Source organism: Onychostoma macrolepis, chromosome 22 (assembly GCF_012432095.1).
Source record: "Onychostoma macrolepis isolate SWU-2019 chromosome 22, ASM1243209v1, whole genome shotgun sequence".
In the NCBI taxonomy this organism is placed as follows: domain Eukaryota; kingdom Metazoa; phylum Chordata; class Actinopteri; order Cypriniformes; family Cyprinidae; genus Onychostoma; species Onychostoma macrolepis.
In genome coordinates, this window is record NC_081176.1 from 12,477,032 (window position 1) to 12,489,713 (window position 12,682).

General features: G+C 34.9%; 1 protein-coding gene across 4 annotated transcripts in view; it reads left to right on the plus strand.

Annotated features, from left to right (window-relative positions):
- LOC131530060 (uncharacterized) overlaps window positions 1–12,682 on the plus strand; it is a 175,737-nt gene that overhangs the window by 5,014 nt on the left and 158,041 nt on the right. For all 4 annotated transcript variants that reach the window (XR_009268306.1, XM_058760133.1, XM_058760134.1 and 1 more), the window contains exons 4-11: window positions 1,404–1,496; window positions 1,691–1,795; window positions 2,459–2,563; window positions 4,254–4,358; window positions 7,988–8,104; window positions 8,540–8,618; window positions 9,491–9,686; window positions 9,775–11,611. Coding sequence is in view for 3 of the 4 variants with exons in the window: in XM_058760133.1 (XP_058616116.1) it covers window positions 1,404–1,496; window positions 1,691–1,795; window positions 2,459–2,563; window positions 4,254–4,358; window positions 7,988–8,104; window positions 8,540–8,618; window positions 9,491–9,686; window positions 9,775–11,611 (2,637 nt within the window). In the remaining variant the exon portion in view is untranslated. The remainder of the gene's footprint in view (window positions 1–1,403; window positions 1,497–1,690; window positions 1,796–2,458; window positions 2,564–4,253; window positions 4,359–7,987; window positions 8,105–8,539; window positions 8,619–9,490; window positions 9,687–9,774; window positions 11,612–12,682) is intronic.

The window sequence follows — 12,682 nt, forward strand, 5'->3', positions numbered from 1 at the left end:
TCTCTATTTAGTAAATATGGGCCTTGGAAAAAGCTAAATGAGTTTATTGTGCTTTTGCTACAGCAGGTAGTTCTGGTGTAGATAAACAACCATGCATGTCACTTCTGCAGGCTGCGTCATATTCTGTGAGATAAAGTGTCATTCTTTTCATAGCTTTTGTCGGCTCTGAGACACTTTCTTGGTGTTTCTCCTGCTCATTTTCTAGCAAAAACTCACTCATCACTAAATTAAAACTTTTCACAAGTCCATTGTTTTTGAATTTCTGTGTTACTTTTGCCATATTTTCAAACTTAAAACAATAATTTGGTATACCTCTTGTACCATGGTCCTCTTTTATGCTGAAAAATAAATATCCTGACAGTTCTCTCTCAAGTGGTTTCATTGTTGTTAGCATTAAGTCTGAATGTGATTCAGTGGGCTATATAACACTTTTAATTGTCAAGAAATGACTTATTACTCTACCCAAAAGGGTAGAAATAGGGAGAAATCGCATTCCTTTCAGTTTATTTGCATCTTAGTGTCTATGATATGGTTTTTGTCTCCTGTTAACAAGATTAATGAAGTTTTTGGTTTTGTAGTTGATCAAACATCAACAGGATGAAATAAAATCCTATTGGACAAAGTGAAATTCCATTAAAATCAATCGGAATGTCCTATAGGATTCTAAAGAATTCTTAAGAATGATCCTAAAGGATAAACTGAAATTCCAACAGGATTTTTTGACAAGGGATCCACTAATATGCAGTGACAGGCAGATAAACTACTATATAAAATAATGAATAAAAATACATTTTAGTTACCCGGGTAAGTTACAGGCCTGTTCCACTCTGTGTGAGTGCAGGCGCAGATCTCCGATTCCTCTGACCAAGTTTCAACCTGTCTCAGAGGTTATGATTTCGATCAGATGCGTCGGTTGATAAGCCATTTTGACGTTGAATCGATGTTTTATTTTCTGCGTAATAACGTTCTGATGTACCGACCAAATAATGAACGTTGATTCAACATCGAAATTTGATTGACGACGGATGATCGTTACAACCAAAAATCGATGTTGAATCAACATCTGCTTGCTATCTAGTCTACAGAGAGAGAGAGAGAGAGAGAGAGAGAAAAAAGAAAAGAAAAAAACGGGGGTGGGAGGGGGCTTATAGCAAACTTAACTTTGATTTTATCACCTGCCCAATCATCTAATCTGTCGCCCACAGAGCTTCTGTGGTTTTTGTTGTTGATCAAACATCAACAAAAAAGTGTCCAAAGCACTATATCATTATAGCTTTCCTCCACTTACTTTTTGACAATACAATCAACTTGCACAGACACTATTGGAAGAGAACTGAACAGAACTGTAGTAAAGGTTTTTTTTTGTTTGTTTTTTTCCCTCTCTCTGTTCTTTGTGTCTTTAGTGACATTTTAGAGTCAGAGTCTGTGAAGAGTGACCAGTCGAAAGGTGATGTACCAGGCTTCAGTGTGGAAACACCATCATCACCTGCCAAAAGGTATTTCATGTGTCTTCTCTCTCTGGGTCTGCAGTTAAATTCAGTAAAGACATCAGGCAACCAAATGTAAATGTATCCATCGATAGTCATGCAAAGGAAACTGCATGGCTATACTATTTTTAATGACACATCTCTTCAAATAAAACTGAATACCAATGTAATAAATATTTTCTTTCTTCTCTTTGTGTCTTCAGTGAAATATCAGGCTCAGATGTTTTCAGCTCTGTGTCTATAAAAAGTGACCAATCAAAAGGTGATGGACCAGACTTAACTGAGAAAAAACCATCATCTGCCAAAAGGTAAAATTTGTGTGTTTCTTCAGCATTTGTAGATAGATAGTCAAAGCTAGGTAACCTATAATGTTTTCCTAAGACTTTTGACAGGAGGCCACATTGAAAATCATTACATTACATTAGACTCCACTGTTTTTGTCTAAGGTCTAAAAAAAAGAAAAAGTAACAGTTTTAGGATTTTGAATAATTTAAAACAAACGTTGCAATATGAAGAAGAAAAATTAATATTCTGCACTAGTTCTAGGTCACTAACCAAATATAAGTAAATGAGTGACATTGACCGTGTGGCTCTTTGGACAGTCCAAAGAAGAAAAATGTTCTCAAATAATTTTCAGGTTTTGTTCATTTCAGCCCCAGTGCTGCTGTTATTAAAGTAACAGAGAAACATAACAAATATTAGGCCATTCATATTTAAAGAACTGTGTATCTGGTCAATAAAATGTTGTGTTCTGTTCAATTAAGCTTATCAAATATATGTAAGTTACAGTCATATGTATTTAATTTCACATCTGAGATGATTTATTCATAAAAGACATGGCTAAATGTGAGTTAAACTGAAATGACTGTTACTTAAAAATTGAGGGAGTCTGTGCATGTTTGTGTGCAGATATCAGACACAGAATCTCCTGTAGTGAAGAGTTTTTTTCTCTCTGTTTTTTGTGTCACCAGTGAAAGATCAGACTTAGATGTATTCAGCTCTGTGTCTCTGAAGAGTGACCAGTCAAAAGGTGGTGTACCAAACTTAAGTGAGAAAGAAACATCAACTACCAAAAGGTATTTCATGTGTTTTGATATACAGCGTTGCGTTAGCTAATTTCATCACTGTGGTGTATGTGATAGAACTTGACCAAACAAAACTCTAGATCAAAAAAATATATATTTACAAAAAAATTCTTACAATTGGCTTCATGGATATGTCAAACAATCCGATTCAAAATTAGCCAAAAGCTACAGAATATTCCACAATTGTTTGATACTGACAAAACACCCTTATTCATATAATTTCATAGAAGAACAACAACAATATATGACTACATATAAAATGTATTCAAATGTTCGAGGGCAAATTTTTTTATATAACGAATCAGTTATTTGAAACAGTTCAATTATTGTAGCTCTTGTAGTTCAGATAGTTACTAAGCATGGCCCTAGTAATACAGTTGCATAAGCAAACACTAGGGGGCGCTATTGCAAAACAAATCAGACAATCATACAGAAATCCATCCATCATAGTTGTAAGAAGAACAAATCCATTGATATTCCATACGTAATTGCCATTTGCAACAGTACACTTTTTTAAATGACACCAAATTACCTGTCCTGTAGTGAAGTTTATTTTCTTTGTATTAGTAGTGAAAGATCAGGCTCAGGTGTTTTCAGCTCTGTGTCTGTGAAGAGTCACCAGTCAAAAGATGGTATGCCAGTCATTCATAGAGCATACATAACTCCTTACAAAAGATTTAAAATGAAACTACAACCTAATCTCAACTGCCATATATGTAATACTACATTATCGGGTACTTTTCTGCATATGTTTTGGGAATGTCCTGTCATCATCAGTCTATGGACACATGTAAACCTGGTTTTATCATCCTTACTGCAAATGGATTGGTCTGTTAATCCAAGTTTGTGTCTTCTTAATGATGATTCTGGTCTCTGCATAACTTCAATGCAAAAGAGAATGTTGTTTGCTGGTTTTACAGCTGCTAAGAAGACAATAATACAAAACTGGTTTACACCGCACATGTGTGGAAAAACATATTGGATCCGTAGCCTCCTGCAAATAGTGACTTGTGAATGTACAACAGCACGAATCAATGGGGCCAAGCCTTCTACCATTGATGCTTGGCAGTGCTTTCTCTTTGATATACGTGACTATATAAAGGAGTGACTTTTGTGTTTTTCTTGTCCTTCCCTCTCTCTCTCCCTTTGACTGGACTTTGAGCTATTGAGTATGTGTCTGTTGTTGTTTTGTTTTTTGTTTTTTTTGTATCTTATTATTTTGGATGTTATGTGTGAAAAATAAAAAATGTTGATAACAAAAAAAAAGATGGTATGCCCAATTTCAGCAAGAAAACAACACCACATACCAGAAGGTATTTCATGTGTTTTACATTACAGAGTTGTGGTAGCTAATTTTCCCACTGAGGTTTAAGTGATAAATTGCCAAAATAAAACAATAAATCACAGAACATTGTGTCTGATAATCTGATTTCTTTCCAGTAATAAAATTATATAGATGGCCACCAGAAACCTGAATACATCTATAAAATCCACAGCTATACTGTGTTTAATTAGCATTTGGAGCTTTACATCTTACCAAACATAAATGTATCCATCTGTAGTGAGAAGAAAAATGCATGGGCTACATTGTATTTAATTACATTATTATTATTATTATTATTTTTAAATGAAACTGGAAACCTTGTGTAATAAAATTATTTTCTTCTCATTATGTCATCAGTGTAAGATCAGGCTCAGATGTGTTCAGCTCTGTGTCTGTGAAGAGTGACCAGTCAAACGGTGACCGACCGAACTTAAGTGAGAAAAAAACATCAACTACAAAAAGGTATTTCACACATTCTATATTACACCATTGCATTAGAAAGACTAAATCCAGAAGAACTGTGGCAACGTCTCCAAGACACTTGAAACCTACCTGCAAAGATTCCTGAAAAACTATGCGCAAGTGTACCTATAAAAGCTGTTTTAAATGCAAATGGTGGTCACACCAAATGTTGATTTGACTTAGTTAATCCGATTAAAAATCTATTGACAGCCCTTTATAAAGTATATAATATAAAATTATTAAATTTTAAATAAAAAAAAAAGTTAAAATTGTAAATTTAGTGATCAGTGATTTTCACATCAAAATTGAAAAGGGCTACTTAATACTTTTACTGGAGTTATATTTTGATGGTATCTGTACTTTTACTCAAGTACTCGATTTGTGTACTTCGTCCACCACTATATAAAACAAATGTTTGAATAAACTGGAGCTACCATAAAACTCTGGTGCTTTCAAATCAAGCAAGTGTGATTTCTGTGGAGGACTAGAGAGAGCATGTGCAGATATCAGTCACAGAGAAATCTCCAGTAGAAAAGTGTTTCTCATGTTATTAGACAAAGATCAGGCTCAGATGTTTTCAGCTCTGTGTCTCTGAAGAGTGACCAATCAAAAGGTGATGGACCAAACTTAAGTGAGGAAAAAGCATTTTCAGCAAAAAGGTATGTCACACGTTGTATGTTACAGCATTGCATTTTCAGCTGTCAGCGGAGTTTGACGAAAAAAGAAAAAAAAAAAATCACAGAATGCTGTCTTTTAAACTGTTGCTTTTTTCATAAACTCTGTCTGGAGTTTCTTTCTAACAATACAATAGCACAGGAATCCACTAGTGTGCGTACATTCTACATGTAAGAGACCTGGCAACCAAACATATATACGGGATTATATATAAAATAATGTGAAAAATCTGTGAAAAAGGCATTATTTCTTTACTAAGATGTTTTACCACCATTTGCCTTTAACACATCTTCCAAACTTCTTAGAATAGATTCAAGCAACTTTTTAATAGTCTCCAGTTGAATGTTGTTTAGAAACATCTGCCAGTTGCTTCAGAGATGTTGGAGCAGGGAACAAGCTTTAGCAGTTGCAGCTCTTTCATGGATTTGTGAAGTTCTCTGTGGTCAGTTTTTTGAAACAGAACTACTGCAGCAAAGTGACAGCAAATCTCAATATTCACCTCACAGACCCTGTGTTGTTTGGACACAATCCTTTGTAGTGTTTGATGGTTCTTATCATTCATTTTCACTTTTCTCACACTATTCTTCTTCACCAATGAAGTCTTGCCATGCTTTATGTACACAGTAAAGACTGCTGCTCTTAAAACACACAGAAAAAAAAAAAAGTGCTGTTGAGGTTACCGATGCTCTTGCTAAATGTGCTCCCATGATTGGTCCATTTTTTGGAAGTCTGACAAGTCATCCATTTCAGCTTAAAAAGTTACAAAAGCTAAAGAGTGTTACAACTTATATTACACTGATAAAGAGACTAGAGAATACGAACAATGAAAAATTATAATCATGTTACAAAATTGTATTAATCCATATAATAATGGATTTTTACAAATATAAATAGCACAAATTTTTATAAATAGTACATAAATTCAACATGGAGAAGCCTCTTTTATGGGGGGGGGGGTTTGGCGATGTGGCAAAAAATGAGAGCAAAGATACACATCACAAATACACATAATAAACAAATAAAATAAACTGTGTTTTATTTTCAGGTAGGCTTTAGGTGTATTTATCAGGAGCATTCAAGAAATTGAATGAACAAATATAAAAATAAAACATTACATAGATTGATTCCTATTAAAGCAACTGTATTAAAGTGTTTCAGTCAAGAGTAGTGAGTGATTTTTCTGTTTGTGTTTGGTGTTTTATTAACATTAAAGGAATAATTCACCCCAAAATAGGCTAGTGTTTTATTTTTATACCTTCATTTACTCACTCAAAAGTTGTTTTAAACCTGAATGAGTTTCCTTCTTCTGCTAAACATAAATGTTATTTTGAAGAACGTGGAAAACCAAACAGTTGCTGGTCTACAGTGACTTCCATAGTATTTTTCTTCTCCTACTGTTAAAGTCAATGTGGACCAGCAACTGTTTGGTTAGCCACATTCTTCAAAATATCTTCTTTTGTGTTCCGCACAAGAAATAAATTAATACAGGTTTGGGACAACGTGTGAGTGAATAAATAATGACAGAAATTGAATTTTAGGGTGAACTATCCCTTTAATTACAGTCGGCAGCATGATTATTACTGTCCCTTTAAGACCTGCACGCATCTAATATACAGGCACGCATCCCTTTCTCTCCGCTGTTTACTTTCATTTTAGACATACCCAACTGAGTCTATACATAAACCTTGTGTGTTTTGACAGTATTAGCACAAAACATAACATAGTTCAGTAATCAGGCGCTGTTTGACGAGCTTTTCAGAGCACGCGCTTTGGGTGTATGTGCTCGGGTGTATGTGCTCATAAAAGGCGCTCGTCAGAACAGCACACGAGTGAAACGTTTAACCAATAAGTCTTTGAAGCAGATGCAAATAATGTACTTTTGTGACTGCGAATATGTGCAGTGTCCCGTGAGAGTAACTCTACCGCTGAGTTAACACTGAATGTATATGGCGTTGTACAGTACATAGAGACGGTGGCGCCAGAACTGCATCTGATAGAATGTGTGCTGTAGCACGATACTACGATATTTCTTCAAAAAAGCAGATCGTGGAGACATTTTTATAGTCCACGATCAAAAATCGTCATATCGAACACCCCTACCCTCGGCAGAAATCGCAGAACCGGGGGCACCGGACCGCAAGGCACTTACCGTCGGACCTCAAAGGAGCAGGGGCTCGAGATTATGTGATTATTGTTACACATGAAAACCCTTGAAAAGTTCCTGGGATTCGTGTGAATCTTCATCATAACAATAGAAAAGAGCAGCAGAATGGCAGTTATCATGAAACAGCAGGGTTTGCTCTGGCAGCCTGGAAGTTTTTGGTAATCACATTCAGGCAGAATAATATATAGTTTAAGTCACCTTTCCTATCAAAAAGAGTTTAGAAATTAAGTTGATTTAATTGATTTGATTAAATGTATTAACTCATAGCAGAATATGATTGATTATCGGGGCTTGAAATGAATTTATGTGCAAGAGAGAGGTTAATGCAGTGCAGCGTTCATTATAAATGAGTCATAGTTAATGATAAGAACAAGAAAGCTAGCAACATAACAGCAACATAGACAAGGGTTCAAGATAACATAACTATGTAGCAGGGACATCGCTGCTTTTTTAGTTACTAAACGAAAATTCTATGTTCTGTTCAGTTAGATTTATCAAATGTGTGGAATTACCAGCATATTAATTTTCACATCTATACATTTATAAAATAAATGAGTAAATTTGAATGGCCTGAATAAACTGGAAAGACCATTAACTTTTGCACTTTGTGAAGTGCACATTTCTGAGGAGGACTAGAGAGAGCATGTGCGGATATCAGTAACAAAGGAGTTTCCTGTAGTCAAGTATTTATTTATTTCTCATGCAGGTTTGATGATTGTTTGCCCAAAATAATAAACACAGAACCTGAAGCTGTTAGTTTCCATATGATTTGTTGTTTTGTGTGATTTAGCAACAAAGGACAGAAGACCACAGTAGATATTGGAGCAGAATTTAGACGGTGGGAAACTCTAAAGGCCCAGATGAAAATGAAGAGTGATGTGGAACTAGCAACTTTTCTTCTCAACCGGTGGGAATGAAAACATATCTTTTAGATAGCACAATTTAACTAAAAGGTTTAATTTACAACATAACCAACCACGCCAAAGTGCATAATACATTTTTCTATAACATGTAACTTAGCTTTTGAAATGGTGTACACTCTGCCTTTTGAAGCAAAGTTAGCACTTTACAATAAGTGTTCAAATACTCTGCATTCCATAAACCAAACGGTTCAAGAGAAATGCATTTGTTCCTAAAAAGACAACATTTATTTTGTCACGTCAGTTGTGTGATGATATTGACTTTGGCTACGACCTTCTGACATTTTCTGACATTGATATGTGATGTCGTCAGTCATAAACAAAAAGAGAAAAAAATACAATTATACTGATGTTGAGAATGGATTTGTTTGCAAAAAAAAAAAAAAAAATGTTTCTTATATCGGAAATTAATTCCCTAACAGGATTCAGTATGAGAAATCAGGCTTCCAGAATAACCGCTTCAAAAAGAATTTCAGAGAAAATCTTGTCTGGATCTTCCAGGTGGGGAAAAAAATATTGTTTGTATTCTTAAATAGTAATATAAGGTTTATATCATAACAATTAAATACATTATTCAACAAATGTAAAATTACATATTTTATTTGTTAAAAAAATGACAGTTAATTAATGTCTACAGTGTTTCCCTTATGTTTTTAGTTGTGCACACATCCACAACCTGCCATGATGGACTCTTTTTCATGTTGGTAGAGGAATAATAAACAACCATTACAGCTTTCATATCGGCATGTATTGTGCTGCTATCAGTAGGAAGACACACAATCTATTCTAACTTACATTACTTAAGAAATGATTCACTTAAAATGTTAGTTAAAGTTACAGTTATATGCAAACAATATTTAGCAGCTTTACAGCTTTGCATGATATACAGTCATCTACAGAATAATATACAGTCATATGGACATTTGGAAATGTTCATTTTCCCTTACTCAATTCTGGTACTTCTGTTACATTTTTTTTTTTTTTTTACTAATATTTAATGTTGCATCAAGATCATCAATAAGTCGTGTGAAATTGCAGCAGCAATGCTCATAAATCAGTAGTGGCAGTGTGCCTGATAAACTGAATATAGGGAAACACTGGTTTGAAGTTTTTCGCTGTATTTTCAGTAATTTTACTTAAAATGATTGAATCAAGTTTGATATGATAACTCGTGATGACTCATGATAACTATGATCACTTTTTGTCTATACCATTGCTATTTGTAGTTACATTTCTCACATGATCACAACTTCACTTTTTTTTTTTTTTTACTGCTGCCTGTCTGTAACTTGTTTAACCTCATATTAATATGTGGATGTAAGATTTAATTACATTTTATTGTTGTAATCTTTGTTTTTATGCTTTGATTTTAGGACCTTGAGTACAAAATAATTGCATTTCTGAGGACTGAGCTGAAAAAGTTTAAGAAAATGTTAAAAAAAGAGAACACGCAATACTTTGTTCAGGACTTTACAGAGGACACGTGCAGTGTCAAAGAAGCAGCTCTTGATATCACACTTTACTTCCTAAAAAATATGAAGCAAGATGAACTTGCAGACACTCTAAAAGGTAAGAGGCTCATGAGCATCTGTCATACTGTCACTTATAAAATGAGGAAAGAAATGTAGGATCAAGTGCTTTTGTTGTGTTTGTTTAGATGAGCTGGTCTTCATTCATCAACGACAGCTTAAATCAAACCTGAAGAAAAAGTATCAATGTGTGTTTGAAGGAATTGCAAAGCATGGTGACTCTACACTTCTAAATAACATCTACACAGATCTCTATATCACTCAGGGTTGTAGTGAACAGGTCAATACTGAACATGAGGTAAGACAGATTGAAAATGTTCGCAGGCGTGCTGAGTCACAAGAGATACAGGTTGAATGCACAAATTTGTTCAAATCACCTGAACAAGACAAGCAGATCAGAACTGTACTGACAAAAGGAGTTGCTGGCATCGGAAAATCAGTCTCTGTGCAAAAGTTTATTCTGGATTGGGCTGAAGGAAAAGAAAATGAGGATATTACTTTCATATTTCCTCTTCCATTCAGAGAGATGAACTTAAAGGAGGAAAAAAAACTAAGTTTGACGAGCCTTGTAAGTCAGTTTTTCCCAGAGACAAAAGGACTGAACCTTGCAAGAAAAGATAAATTCAAAGTCCTGTTCATCCTTGATGGTTTGGACGAATGTCGTCTTCCTCTAAACTTTAAGGGTAATGAGATGTGGTCTGATGTATCTTCACCAGCGTCTCTGGATGTTCTCCTAACGAACCTCATCAAGGGAAATCTGCTTCTTTCTGCGCAGATCTGGATCACCACCAGACCAGCAGCTGCCAGTAAGATTCCTCTTGACTGTATCGACCGGCTGACAGAGATACGAGGATTCAATGATGCACAAAAGGAGAAGTACTTCAGAAAAAGATTCAAAGATGAGAATCAGGCCAAAGAAATCATTGATCATGTTAAAAAATCAAAGAGTCTCTTTATCATGTGCCACATCCCAGTCTTCTGCTGGATTTCAGCCACTGTTCTCCAGAACATTTTAGAGGAGAAAAGAAATAATGATCTGAAAAACAATCAGGCTGATGATGCCTCCAAAACACTTCAGGAATCAAATACTGAAGACACTCCCAAGACTCTGACACAAATGTACACACACTTTCTCCGCTTTCAGATCCTGCAGAGCCGTCAAAAGTATGATGGAGAATACAGACCAGATGTTTCCTGGGATAAAGATGCCATTCTGTCACTGGGGAAACTGGCATTTCATCAGCTGGAAAGAAATAACCTGATCTTCTATGAATCAGACTTGGAAGCTTGTGGTATTAGCGTCTATAAGGCATCAGTGTATTCAGGCATGTGTACCCAGATCTTTAAGGAGGAAACAGGGATCATTCTTGGTACCATGTACTGCTTTGTTCACATGAGCATTCAAGAGTTTATTGCAGCCCTTTATGCACATCTTTTTCTAGACATCAACAAAAAAAACGCATTTGTTCAAGAGTCTACAGAACAGGAAAACCAAAATGACACCATGATTGATTTGCTCAAGACTGCAGTGGACAAGGCGCTTGAGAGTGACAATGGACACCTTGACCTTTTCCTTCGCTTCCTTCTCGGTTTGTCACTTGAGTCTAAAAAAACACTCTTACGAGGTCTGTTGACACAGCAAGACGACAATGACCAGAGCAAAAAGGAAGTAGTTCAGTACATCAAGCAGAAATTTGAAGATAATCTTTCTCCGGATAGATCCATCAATCTGTTCTACTGTCTGAATGAACTGAACGACCAAACTTTGGTGAAAGAGATTCAAACCCACCTTAGAGAAGGAAGTCTGTCATCTTCTGATCTTTCTCCTGCCCAGTGGTCTGCTTTGGCTTTTGTGTTGTTGACATCAGAGGAGGAGATGAAGAAGTTTGAGCTTCAGAAATTCAAGAAATCAGACGAGTGTCTCATTCGACTATCATCAGTCATAAAAACTTGCACAGAAGCTTTGTTAGTAATTTGTCATATTTTTGCACTCATCTGAAAAACGCATGTGTCGATAACCTTCTTTAATTTTCTGAGTCATTTACCACCTGCAAGTAAATTCTAAACATGACATAATTAATCTTTCTATGTAGTTTAATTGAATATACCCATGTTCTATTTTAATATTCACATTTTTTTAATCACATAAAACTTACTTAAACTTGTATATGGTTAAATGATATCAGTATGATTTAGGGCTACAACAACTAATCAAAATCAATAATGAAATGTAATTATTGAGTAATCACATCTATGCGCTTTGCACTAAATCAGCTGCTAGTCATGTCATTTTAAATTAGTCAATTACACATGGATAAAAATTAATCTAAAATATAGTGGAATGCTTTATATTATGCACTTAAAACAATCCCATTTACATATAGTTTAACGTGGCCCTGGTGCTCTGGCAGATGTGTGTTCTGTTTAATGCATTTGGAGACATTTTCCTCAGTTTATACTGTAACTTACATTTTACAGTTGTATCTTTAGATATAAATTTTAGAAAAAGCTGCATTGGCATTTTGCATAAACGTTCAGCCTGACAGCAAGCAAGTCTCTGTTGAACTTCATTCAATTAATTGAGCGCCAATATGCATATGCGAGTGAAACAAATGTAACAGAAACAAACAGAAATACATATTGTGTATGTAGGTTTAATGTAGGAATGTGTATTTTTAATGTAGGAATGTAGGATTGTGTATGTAGGAATAGATTTAAAATGCTAAAAATGCATAAATACTCATATGAACTGTTTAACACAGGGTTCCCACCAAGGTTATTTTCGTAAAGGAAAACTGAAACTAAGACTAAAACTATTGGTCAAAAAACATTTTCAGAAACTGAAATAAAATTAAAATTTAAAAAAAAAATGAAAAACTAAAACTAAACGACACTAACAACAGTAACTGAAAAACTAACTAAAATAAAATAATAATTAGCAAAAAATAAATAATCGTGGTCGTGATCTAATAAGCTCTCATTCTGTGCCAGAAAATCGGAACTGTGGTTGTTTAGGGAAATAGATGACGCTTCATG